General features: G+C 46.7%; 1 protein-coding gene across 1 annotated transcript; it reads left to right on the top strand.

Moving 5' to 3' along the window:
• Positions 1-2,292: 2,292 nt before the first annotated feature.
• LOC137916117 (free fatty acid receptor 2) lies at positions 2,293-3,291 on the top strand. Its single transcript, XM_068759221.1, has one exon. The coding sequence runs from the start codon at positions 2,293-2,295 to the stop codon at positions 3,289-3,291; it is 999 nt and encodes a 332-aa protein (XP_068615322.1).
• Positions 3,292-13,725: the final 10,434 nt, after the last annotated feature.

Genomic DNA, 13,725 nt, shown 5'->3' with positions numbered 1-13,725 from the left:
TCCTCCATCTCTTCCTCTTTTTCCTATCCCATCCTTCCTTCCATTCTTCAATATTCTCCATCTATCCATCCCTTCCATCTTTTCCTTCCTTTTCCAGGACGTCTCCCAGCTTAATCCTGTTAATGAAACGAGGAAAGGCCCAGTGATCCTTGGACGTCCTTCTTAACACACATTCATCCAGCTGCTAATAGGCTATTCTGAAATGTAACCATTTTGCCTCTGACATAAAATATGGAACATGAAAGTGTAAAATGGGCCCTTCTCCACATTTCTCTTCTGATTTGCTCCCCTGTCTTTTGCAGCGAGGACTGTGGACCGTCTCAGGCTAATTACTGGAGCCGGTCGGCCCGCGGTGACGAAACACCGCCGAGCGTTGCGCTAAAGTTTGTGCTCAAACAACATCTGAGAAAATCCCTGATGTCATTTTGTAAAACCAGCTGCCACAATGGAACACACTCGTGTGTGTGTGTGTGTGTGTGTGTGTGTGTGTGTGTGTGTGTGAGTGTGTGTGTCACACAGTGTGATCCTCCAAATCACACGTGGGAAACCTTTTCTCTCTGGCATGGAGGAAGTTAAAAGAAGGGTTTTCAACAGGGATAAGAATGAGCGACATCTTAAAGAGGACAAACATGAAATCATAAAACATATACGTATATTTCAATAAATTTAAACGTAAACAAAATTCTGATCCATTTGAAGCTTTTTTTGAGCCATAAACATATAATGGACTCGCCTCTGCCCGGTATCGGGTGCTCCTCGGCTACTGATTTGAGCCGAGTCGGGCCGAGTCGGGCCGAGTCTTTGTTCTGGAGACCCAACACGACTTTGACGTAAAGAGCTTTGTGCGTTAGTCCCATCCGTGTTCTCTACGCACACCACGGTTCACGCATGCTACAGGACTGTCCAAACAACCGGACTCTGTTTGAATAACTATATAGCTCGCCCTGCTGCTCCCTCCCCCATCGGGGGGGGTGGAATACCTTTTCTCTCCTCCTCATTATAAGGAGGCGTCCACGTCCGAGCGGCAGGAGCGGATGATTAAATATGATTTAATCACACGGGGTTTTGCGGGGACCGTCCACACCCCAGCTGTTGCCACGGAAACCATGTTTGGCGAATGTGGGAGATAAATTGCTGCAGTATCTCCTTAATAATAATTTCTATTATCTGCACAGGATGTTTAGATTATCATGCAAATAAGGGGGCGTGCTGGGTGACAGCAGGCGGCGGCCGAAGGCGGGCGAACAGCGGCGATGAAATAAAACAACCACGTGCCAGCCGGGACGCACGCAGCAGAATAAGGTAAGCCACAATCAATCCTTATTATGGGATAGCTTCTCCTCTGATGTGTTTACAAAGGGGAAGCGTGTGAATTGGCTAACCGTCGCCGCAGATGTGAGGGAAGTTTTCAAGTTGCTTCAATTAATGGCACTTCTTTGGTTGCTTCACATTCCTCTGCAGGGCGGTAAAAACTCCCCCCCCCCCCCACCTCTCCCCGCCCCCCTGTTTGTTACCGGGCTTTAAAAGTCGAGGGTTTCTGTCACACCAGTGCAGATCAAGAGCTAAAAGGTAAGAGCAGCTTTTTATTTTATGGTAAAAAAAAAAAAACACGCCATTGATTTGATATTTTGTCGATTCTATTGATTTCTTTATTTGGCATTTCTTTAATTATCAAATAAAGGGATCCGATTCTGACGTTGCTTTGAGGGCAAACGTTCTGCAACTGAGCCGGGTTAATACTACGGGCCAGTCCTCTCCATGCTGTTGTTCAGTCATTACGTTCACGCGCATATACAAAGGGAAGCAATAACCCACTGTGACAATTTGTGCACAAATCCATGTGTGAGTGCCAAAAGCGCGGCTCCTCATTAAGAGATAATCCTCCACAAATGATTAAGAAGCAGACGTATAGAATGGATTTACGACAATATGGCGTTTATCTAATTCGTTTCCTCTTTGCAGGCACACATTTGTGGTGTAAAAGGGACGGGCTGCGCACTTTAATCACGTGTCAGATGGACATTAGGTGGAAACGCTGTGCCGTGCGGCGTGCTAATCTCGCTCCATTCTCTCTTATCAGCAGAGCTGAGAGCCCTCGAGGAAACGATGAGCGCCGGTTTATCGGCGAGGACGGGACAACCACGCCGTATCAACGGGTTCGTTCCAGACCGCTGACCCAATAAGAAGCCGTCATCTCTGACAGATTGAGCCTCCTGTATTCCCTCCCCGGGGGTCAAGGACATAATGAGACGCATCAGGATCCCTGACTGACCGAGTCACGCCGAGGCCACCATGCAGGACTGCCACACCGGGCTGTGTCTCTCTGTCTACATCATCACCTTCATCCTGGGCTTCCCGGCTAACGTCCTGGCCTTCTACACCTTCTGCAAGAAAGTGAAGCAGAAACCCACTCCCATCGACATCCTGCTACTGAACCTGACCGTGTCTGACCTCCTCTTCCTCCTCTTCCTGCCCTTCAAGATGCAGGAAGCGGCGAACAACATGCTCTGGGACATGCCCTACCTGCTCTGCCCACTCTCTGGCTTCATCTTCTACATGACCATCTACAACAGCACCTTCGTCCTCACCGCGGTCAGCGTGGAGCGCTACCTGGGCGTGGCTTTCCCCATCCAGCACGCCCTGAAGCGCCGGCCTATGTACGCCGTCGCCGCAAGCGTCTTCTTCTGGATCTTCTCCTTCACCAATCTGAGCATCGTGTTCATCATGCCGTTCGTCGGCACCGGGAACAATACCTCGACCGTCCCGACCGTCGGGGACAAAAGCAAAGAGGTCTGCTATGAGAACTTCACCCAGGCCCAGCTGGACATCCTCCTGCCGGTGCGCCTGGAGCTCTGTTTGGTTCTTTTCTGCATCCCTTTCCTGATCTGCAGCTTCTGCTACATCAACTTCATCCGGATTCTGTCCAAGCTGCAGCACATCGGCCGGCGCCGGCGCCTGCGAGCCATCGGCATGGCTTTGGGAACGCTCCTGGTGTTCGGTTTGTGCTTCGGGCCCTACAACGTCTCGCACATTATCGGTTTCATCAGGTGGAGAAGCCCCGACTGGAGAGACAAGGCTCTGCTGTGCAGCACCTTCAACGCCTGCCTGGACCCTCTTATTTTCTACCTGTCCTCCGCTGCTGTGAGAGGAGCCGTGGGCAGCGTGATGGAAGGGGTTAAGACTCGCATGCACAGGTGCACGTCCTGCAACGTGATCCAGGCTTTGTGGGGGGGGATTAAAAACACTGGGAAAGATAAGGAGCACAAACAAGAGGAGATCAATGCTATCTAACCTGGCTGAAAGGAAACTGTGAGCGGCCGCCGTCGCTAATTTGTTATTTCTTCATCCCTAGAAGCAGGAAATTAATGACATGTTGATGTTTTTGTACAGAAGAAGCCGACACACTGAACTCTGTTTGAATCTGGGATGGATTTCCTCTTTGGAAACGAGACAAGATGAGAAAAACTCCTGCAGTTTGTGGCGCGTAATGAGAAGCCAACGACTTTGAATCGTTGCGTCGAACAAAGCACGCTTCTCGCGTAGCGGGCGGGGGGTTGCACGAGGTCGACGCTACAGAGAGGCAAACGAAACGGATATCTGAGCAACAGCTTCGGACGTCATCCCTGAGCAATGAGAGATAAAGCTCTGCTCTCGGCTGTGATGCTGAACAGGATATGCAACGCTCAATAGTCAGATACCGGGGGCAAATAAAAGGGCAGAATAGGTAAATAAATAGAACTGTGAAATGTGAGACGTCAAAGAGGAACGGAGTGTTAAAAATGTCCGTGGCACTTGCGCTGTGCACGTTTGTGTTTATTTGTGCCCTGCTCATACCTGATCTTACTTTAGAGTTGTATTTTTATTCTAACTTGTCATTAGAGGCAAAAAGCGACAGGAAACGTGACATGCTCAGACTTAACATATACGATACTGAATGAACTTTGGTGCATGAATACATGCATGGATGTAAATACGGTCTCACTGGAGTTACTTTAAAACAAAACACACAAATCAAATTTGGTTATTTATTCATTAGTTTGTCATCTGAATATGTAGAAGTCAGACAATATTTTTTTTAAATAAATAAACCAGATCATGTCAAATTTGCTTTTTTGGGCTGCAGTCAGGTGTGTGTGTGTGTGTGTGTGTGTGTGTGTGAATAAAGAAGCTGAATGTTGTATATTCACCGTTTTACATGAATCTAGATGTGTTTTGGGGCCAGAATGAAAATATTTCAAAAACCTACAAAAAAAATCTTAAAATTAAAATTTCACTCGGGGTAGCAAAAAAGGAAACTCTTATCTAGATTATATGTGTTGAAATGCCCGGCTTATATTAGAAACATGTTCCTCTTTTATACATAATCCTGTGCTTAAAAGTAGTTTAACATGAAAATAAGGATTAAGCTGGAGTGGGTTTATTTTGAGGGGAAATAGACGCTGTTGATCGGACTAATCTGGTTTCCAACTTTGTTTGATTTGATGCTCTTGGCAGTGTGGGCAGGCCTAAATGTAAAATCCACCTCCTCCAACGGGCGAATCAAGATCTCACCCCAACACACGAGCGAGCGCTGGCATCGACCCTAATCCTGTTTTGTGAGGATTAGACCTGTGCGGTGGTTGAGCCGGTCGCCACGTCTGTTTGACAGGTGGATCGTGCCGACCGGCCAGCCGGCCTCCGGCACAATGAGCCGATTCCAAAAAAACATGCTAGTCAGCACGCCGCTGCGATAACGAGCTGCAAAGATGAAGAGATCTGGCGAGCGGAAAGAAATCTGCATCGTATTAATGTTTGGACGGTTTGCGTGGAAGCGGAATACAGAGCAAGGCTTTTACGAAGAAGCTCTTGAATGACAAATGGCAGATGAGATCTCATCCGAAACAGTCCAGGATTAATTGCTAAACCGGATTCCTCTTTTTCTCTCCTAATCACGCCCATTTGTTCGACGCTGTTTGCCAAAGGTTGGTCTTCCGAGATGAGCCGTGCCTTTTATTATTGTTTTTCCTCACCCATTTCATTGTGTTTTTCCTGGAAGACAAGAATCGGGGTTGCGTCAGTGTTGACTTTTCGCTAACAGCGTGCGATAGGTTACAAGGATAAGGCGGTAAGAAGACCCGCCCGGTTCGTGCGTGTCCGGCGCCTGACGTGTTTGCCAAAGGCAGAGGACTGTATACTCACATAGCCCACATCACTCTCCCTGTCGCCAGAACCGCTCGGACGCTGCGGAGAGCAGGAGCGCATGAATTAAAACATCAGTTCCAACAACTTCCTGTAATTCTCGCTGAGAGGTTCACGCAGTCGCTCACCTTCCCGTAGAACCACAACACTTGGAGCGGCGAGGAAACACATCTTCAGAAGATTCAAGCGCACAATCAGCTCGTTAGGGGAGGCATCTGGGAAAAAAAGAGGCGGACACTGATTAGCGCCGACTCCTCACGTTATTGAGCACGACATAATTAAATCAGGAAGCCGGAACTGGCTTTAGTTGATGGACACTCGCCTCCTCCCTGGGAGGAGAGGTGTTTAAACATTGATTAGGAAAATCATTAATTTGTTCAAATATGCAGCATTGCAGGCGGTCCGCTGCCTTGGAATGATCGATGCGTGACCCACATTAAGAGGCGAGGATGGGGGGGGCAGGGACTTCTGTCTGCAGAGAGCAGAGAGGTTTGCGGCGGGGAGAATGCAACTGGTGACCGACAGGTGATGAACGGCGGCCGCTGGGCTCTGGTAGGTCCAGGTTAGGGTCAGCTCGCTGGGGCAACTCTGTTTTTTCACATTAAAAACATCAATATAAATTATACAGTCCTTTTTTGAAAAATTATTATTATTTTGTTCTGGTCTTTAATGTAACAGAAAATCTGAGACATGAACAAAAAGGCTGTAAAAGTAGAACAAAAACATTCATAGAAACAATATATATATAACCTCTCTTTGTCAGATCATACTTTATAAAAACGTGGCTTATCAATAGCTTTGTTAAAGGGAACTTTGCATCCAGAGAAAATCACGAGGAAGCTTTTCTTCCACATGAAGGATTTCCACATAATAATTCGACCATCCCTCCCTGCCTTGTTTTCTGGCGAGTTTCAATTCCCCGGGCGAGATCAATACCAGGCACTGCGCGCGGTGCCGGGGCGATTATTCCTTGATCTGCCATGAAATTGTTCAGGCAAAAAGATGAACTCGGGGAGTTTCACACAACTGGATTATTTTTATTTTTATGGATCAATCCGAGGCCTTTCTTTCACGTTGTTGCACGATCCGCACCGGCGCCCGCATCGATCACCCGGGTTCACAAAAGATTAGACAAATGAGTCGTAATTATCAGCACGGCCACGTCGAGGCATGGACATGCATTTCTGAGATTTGCCTCTCACCCAGGATGACCAGCTCCGGATCTCTCTGCAGGACGTTCACCTCACAGTAATACCACCCAGAGTCCTCCCGCGTTGCCTCGGCGATCGCCAGGGAGGAGGTCTGATTCTTCTTCACGACGATCCGCTCGGATGAATTCGCGATGAGCTGCTTCTCCGGCTTCATCTTGAACCACTGAACCCCCCCGTACTTGAGGGATTCGACTTTGAAATGACAGGACAGGGTTGCCATTTCACCCCGCATCACGCCGAGAGAGAGGGAGGATACCGTCTCACCCTCAGTCCCTCCGGCGTGGCTGTCAGGACTAAAGAGAGAGCCATTAATTCAATGTGTCAGACAATACTTTTAAAAAGTGAAGTGCTGACCTGACGGGTCAACTACAAATACTTTTAAATGTGTGTTTAGCATGCCTGGGCGCCCGCCGGGATTTCACCAGGCAAAAGACGCTCAGACAGGAAACTGAAACAAACTTGGAAGTCAATTTCTCATCATTGTACAAAGGACCTAAACTTTTATTGAACGACTTCCAATGGGAGGAAAATAATAAGAAAAAAATCACCGAAACAATAAAAGCCGCCTCAGTAAACACGGATGGATTTAAGCACAGGCTTCAAAAGCTGCGGCGCATCTGTGCGATTGTTGCAACGGCCTGTCTGGCAAAGTGTGATGAAGCGATTATTAAGTGTGATGATGAAATACTGCGGATAAGATAAGCAAAACAATCTCTCACAACTGGAGCGCAGATAACAAAGAGGAAAGCGGCAAACACAGAAACGACGGTCGCAGCTGCATGGCTAACAGAAAGGAAGGCATTTTTTTTTTTTTGCTCTAATTAAATATTTTTCATCCTTGCAAGCAGAATGCCGATTTTCAGCTCCGTTGCATCGGATCTGGGGAATTCTTAAGGGGCGGTAATGAAACATGGGAACAAATTAAACCCCATACAATCACATTTAAACCGGATACACGCCATAAGAGAGAGAAACACAGCGGGGGCAGGTTGGCCATGTTGCTGCCTGAAAGGTGAAATGCATGCTCAGACCCAAGCGTGAAGCTTGCCACGCTTCAAAATTGTGATGTCAGGCTGCAGCCCATTAGAGCTGATGGTTCATTAGTAGGTCATTTGTTCTACGTGACCCTCAGAGAGTCGAGGTGCAAAACGACACGCGAGAGGCCGAAGAAACCGACACGGAGAAACCACGGCGCAACATTCAGCAATTAGCCGCCGCTACTTTCACTAGAATGCTGCTTAAATCACTATACGAGCGGTTTCATTTAAACAGGAGGTGCATTTAGGCGAGGGAATATTCTTATGAAGTAATATGAAAACTCACAATACATTAAACGAGTCAGAAAATCAACTTCAGTGACGTCACATTTCTTCTATAATAAGTCCAGAATGCCAAACCTGGATGACATCATCATTACAGCAAATCATCACTTTTCATCTTCACACCGTCCTTTTAAAATGTCAACCGAGTTCTGTGTCAACTTTTTAAATGATGCAACGATTGTGTTTTTGTATACGAGCATCATTACGGAACATTTTCAGTACCGGCTGCAAAGTCTGTTATTGAATCGTCAGGAAACGCTATTGATTATGATCTATCGCATTATTTTTCTCAACGTAACAGAGACTTTTGTTTGGGAAGTAGTTATTTTATGCTATTTCATGCGTTATTTTTGAACTTTTTTAAATTTTAGACGTGCTTCTAAAATCCATCTTCGACAATGAATGGCTGAACATGTGTGGCGCCGCACAGAACTGGAGGATGAGGAGGCACAGATGTTCGTCATTAACATGAGCAGGATAAGTGAAGGGTTTGTGCTTTAATTTACTACAAACAAGCTAGAAATCAATTAAAGCGACTCATTTTCAGTGTTAATGACCAATAATTTACCGAGTTATCTCCCGCTAATAAAAAATGACGGCCTTTGTTGGCAAAGCGATGACACGTCAGCTAATAATTCTGACAGCGTCTCATCCAGCCAGACGTTTTCATAAAAAAAACAAACCTGCAAACGCGACAGTAGCATTATGCTGACAGCAGGAAGCAAAAAGCGAAACGCGAGCTGAAGCGACTCGCCTGACCTCGCCTCGTTTCCGACCGCAGGGGTCAACGGAGAGGGCGACAAACCACAGACGCCTCTGTTAAAAACAAAACCGATTTTTATTTTTGTCTCTCTCCACTTGATATGACTTTTAACTGCACTTCATGGAATAAAAATAAATAAATTACAGACACACACACACACACACACAGAAGACGTTCAGCAGCTAAACAATTCAAAAGATCTTCTGTTCCAACTTTTTTACAGGTTGGAACAGAATAAATGAATAAAGAGAAAATAGATAGAGATGGGTTCCAACCCCAGCCAGCGCATTCCCTCAATTATACACACAGCAGGTTCTCTTCTGGTGGAGATTGGTTAATAGTTTCCAAATGAGAACTGGTCCATCCCTCTGCAGCGACGGCTCACGCAGTCTCCTCCCTCTCATTGCCCTCTTGAGGCAGACGCCACGTGGCCAGGCCCAAACATCCTGTGGTACATCCCGGGCCTCTGGTGCGCTGTACGCCGTAATAACAGGCGGGCGTCCTGCATCGGTGGCGTCGCAGCGCCCCGGCGCCGCCGCTACCTCATAGCCGGCCGGCTCATTTCTCTGCACCGTGACGGATTTTCACCCTCCTGGTTGATTGACAAGGAAAAGTTTGGTGTCGGCGGGTGATCTATCAGATGTACATCCGACTAAATAATACTACGCCCCACACTGAAGTCCGGAGCGTGGCCTAGGCATCCCCGTCCAGCCCGCGGGATGCTAATGCACTCATTAGCTGCCGTAATGGGAAAAATACTGGGCCTTAATAGACTTGACTTTGCCCAGGAGAACTGAACAAGCCTGTGGATGATTGGTAAACAATAGATGATGAGGATAATATACGGGAATTACGGGCGCTCGGCAATGAAGGACGCGAGCAGGGGAGCAGTGATAATAATTCATATGTAATTGTCGAGCCCGACTCTGACTCTGCATCCTCACGGCCACGTCTTATTAAACTTTAATCTGTTGCATCAAACACCACATAATGCCGAGCGCTCACGCCTTATCTGTGTGTGCTTTAGCATATATAAGCCTCTAAATACACCGAGTCACTATCTGCTGTAAAATGATGCAGATTACATTTCAGCCAATACTAATAAAGCCTAATAAAAACCGGAGCGGCTCCCTCCGAGTCCCGCGCCCGACGAGCGTGGACGCGGCTCACGCTCGGCAAAAGCAACAGACACCAACCTGGACTGACGTGAAAAGAAAATCAATTGATTAATTCTGCACGGGCTGGATCTGAAAGCGTGGCGCTGAACACATAGTTTACCGAGCTGACATTACAGCCTCCCCAAATAGTTTCGGCGAAGGGCTGAAAAATCGATGCACAATTAGAGGCGTCTTCCATCCGGCGTGATGAATTATGCTCTCTGTTCTAAGGCCGGCCTATAGACACCTGATCAATCCGGCTTCTGGGACCCGGTACGGCAGCCAGAGGAGCAATTGCTCTATTCTCAAACCAGTCAATCGAACGCATTGATCGGCCATTTGCATGCAGGAATTGAAATCTTGTCTGTTCGTATGCAGGAGGGGGGAGGCGGAAGCAGCTTTTGCCCACCCCCCCCCTCCCCCTCCCTGCTAACCGTCCTCTCCTTCTGCGCCGGCTTTAAAAGCAGCGTACGCTGACCATTTCAGGCATTTCAAAGTATTTTACACTTGTACTGACATTTTAACACAAATAAAAAGAGGTGTGTATGTTAAAAAAGAAATCACCTGTTTCTCCTCGCAACCCTTCCAGAGGCTCTGTTCTGTAAAAGACGTGCTCGTTTAGTGAGCTTTAAACACAAACCCTCTGTGTCGTATAAACAGAGACTCTGTAAAGACATGATAATAACCTTCAGCAGCAGAAGCCAATCAGCGCTTTCTCATCAGGGTGCGCCGAGTGCAATTAGTGGCAGAGGAAATATCTTGTTTGTGTCACTGGGAACTCGGTCGGGGTGTTATTTATGTACTTGATGTGAGCCGGAATGTGTTTGAGATCAAGGCTATGTTAATGCTATTCGTATTACATAGTGCAGCTGTAAATAAACACCGCCCCACCGGGGACGCCGATATTTGAAAATGCAATATGAGCGCTTGTCTGTCTTCCTCCCCTAAATGGAGAGTTCAGTCTGGCTAGTGTCACCCCATCGCCCCCCCCCCCCCCCCCCCAGACTCCCTCCGGCTCTCAGCTTTTGGATTTGCATTGTCAGGTTATCCTCCCTCAGGTCCATCAGACCGGGTACTCTTTCTCGACATCATCCTCATCGACCCTCCAACCGTGGACCCGGGGGGGGATCCGCTGCCTATTTGGCCACAACCTCTCTATCCTTTCCGCTCTCTCTCTCTTTCTTTCACCAGAGCCCAAACCCATTTATTTTATAACAACTCAGGAAAACATGTTATTTCACTGTTTTTATGTACAAATGTGCACATTTTGTTCATCACCATTCTATGATTTCATGTCACACCGTCTTACCTATCAACCTCGACACAATATATGTTTGCTTATTTAAAAATAAAAAAAATAAAAATCCACTCCCACACAAATATTAACGTGCTTTTTTGCAAACTCACATTAAAAATCATGATTGTATTGGACTTTTTTTTGTGTGTAGGTTTTCTTTGTTCTTTTTTTTTAAGTCATGGAGGACAGATTACGCACACACACAGATGTTACACAGGCATGTGGGCGAGAAATCAAAAGGGGATGAACGATGGCGATACAGAAGGGGGGGTGAAGAAGTGATTGAGACCAAACAAAGAAGGACTGACCACGCAAAGCGCTCTTGTGCTTGATGGGATCGGTATTTTTTGGAGGAAACACGATGCATGCACAAACAAGCGTGTGCTCTGTCGTACAGACACACCCGACTACATTGCAGAGGGCAAGACGTTTTGAGTACAACACGTAGCGTTTTAGATTAAGGGCCATTTAACAATCATTTCATAGTACTGTACACAGTAAAAGTACAACAACAGACTTATTCGATACAGCTTGTTATGATTTTTTTTTCTTTCCAGATATCACACCACAGCTTTAACCATATCTGATACCTCTTCCACAGTAGAGTTAGGGGTTATTGCTGGTTTGAAACAAAATCAAACGACACATTCAGACGATTGACTCGCTATACTGAGTTATTCCCCTTTAAAGGTCGCGGCCTGCAGGGTCCGGCCGAGGTAAACTCGTCTCTCCGTGCAGGCTTGTTCATGGCATATTTGCATATAGTCACTGCATGTGAGTGAAAGCGTTTCTGCGGAGAAACAAGTGCCACCCTCTGGAAATCCAGGCATACCTTCCACTGTTTGTGCTGTGCAGGGGAAACGGATGGATAATTGTGCCATGGGGGGGAGGGGGGGGGGGGGGGACTCGCCCTGTCACAGGTACGCCGCACGGCGAGTCCTGTTGCACCAAGATGAGGTTGTCCTTGAAGATGATCCTCGTCAGTGGCAGGATTGAGCTTGATTTATGGGGGGGGGGGGGGGGGCATCACCGGCTGGCTGGAGGGACAGGTGGAGCCCGGGCTCCTGCACTTAGCCAGCCAGAGGTAATGGCTAATTACATCTTTATCTCTCTGCGGACAGGCTGAACAAGAACCGACTGATGACCACGAGCAGAGACTGACATGGATCCGAATCATTTGTCTCGCAGGTCGGTAGAGACACGCAATGATAAGTGGACAAATATGCTGCAGATGTGTGTGTGTGTGTGTGTGTGTGTGTGATGCAGTTAACAGCATGAGAATAGGAATCCAGTACACAAATTTACAAATGATAAATTACCATTCCCTGCTTCAGGACTCAGATGAAATAATCCCCTCACACTGTTTTAAATGTATTTTTAAAAAGCTTGTCATGGCAAAAGAGAGCACATCACTTGGAAAACGTTACGGGTTTTTTTTGGTTGGTTTTTTTTCGCCCCACCATAATGTGTGTGACTTCTCAAAGTACAAAAAGGTTTGTGTTCTCCACGCACAGCTCATCACCTTCAGGTTTCCTCTTTTTTTTTTTTTCTCACATGGAATTACTATTCATATTCAAATACTTATTAACATCATCATCATCATCATCTGTACTATTATTAACACCAAAAAAGTAAAAGCAGGTAACCTTGCAGCGTAAAACAGACACAATGCGGGGTGGGGGTGGGGGGGGGGGGGGGTCTGGACTCAACGACAGGTACATCTCTAACCGGTACATGCTATCAACAAGCGACAGAGGATGGAGCGGTAGCTTTGAAACAGGCGGTGTTGGTGTCAGGGGACAGTCTCTTGCTGCTTTAGGAACTGGAGCATATTGGAGGCTCATGGGAGATGGAGTTGGATGTATATTTACACTGGGGGGGGGGTGGAGGTTGACACGGAGCAGAGAACACTACAGTGATGTGAAGGGAGACTAGACAGAGCACGCTTAACATAGGGGCGGGGTAAAAAGGTTTGGGCAGTGAGGGTGTGTACATGCTAATCCTTAGAACCCCCCCAAATTACATAAAGGGGTAGTTCACCGTCACCACCCACCTTTTTTTAAAAATACATTTTGACATCATTCATAGCAGCTTCACTGCTACACAGTTAAATCCATACGTTTGTGTGTGCATGTGTGTGTGTGAGAGTGTGTGTGATCACAGGGTGTCACTTCACATGGCCACCAATTGGACAATTTTTAAAAAGGTCACATGACCGCAAGAACCACATTATGACTATAATTTCCATAAATATCCACCATAATATTGTGACTTTATCATTTCCATAAGGCAAACATTGCAGATGAGTTATTAGTCTACGTAGTATATTACATAAATTATCATCCAGTTGTCAGATTATCTATTTTCTCATTGATCGCTGACGCAATAATCATTAATATACACTCTCTATCAACACCGGCCGACTGGTGATAATGAGGAGGAATGAGGCGAGGAGGGAAGCACCGAGTCAGACAAAATCTGCAAGGCATTCTGGGAGACAGAAAGAGAGAGAGACTAAGTGGTCGAGAGAGGAAGCGATGGTTTGACCTCCAAATTAAATAGAGGGCGCTGAGGTTTTGGAAGGGGAGTGATGGGGTTGGGTGTTTTATGCGATGACTCAATGGCTCCTGGATTAATGCATATTCTTTTTTTTTTTTCACAGTGATGGATTCGTAATTAAAGAATTTAATTTCCTTCTTCCGTTTCATTATGGGAAGAGAGAGAGAGAGAGAGGGGAGGGGAGACGGGGCTTTTTGGGGGATATTTAGGTAGAATTCCAGGCGGAGGAGCTCCACCT

This window comes from Brachionichthys hirsutus, chromosome 3 (genome assembly GCF_040956055.1).
Source record: "Brachionichthys hirsutus isolate HB-005 chromosome 3, CSIRO-AGI_Bhir_v1, whole genome shotgun sequence".
Lineage (NCBI taxonomy): Eukaryota > Metazoa > Chordata > Actinopteri > Lophiiformes > Brachionichthyidae > Brachionichthys > Brachionichthys hirsutus.
The sequence above is the reverse complement of the archived record's forward strand: the minus strand, read 5'-3'. Positions and strand labels throughout refer to the sequence as shown.

What these genes read in the sequence shown, in the direction of transcription:
- LOC137916117 (XM_068759221.1), top strand. Translation starts at nt 2,293, where the DNA reads ATGCAGGACTGCCACACCGGGCTGTGTCTCTCTGTCTACATCATCACC.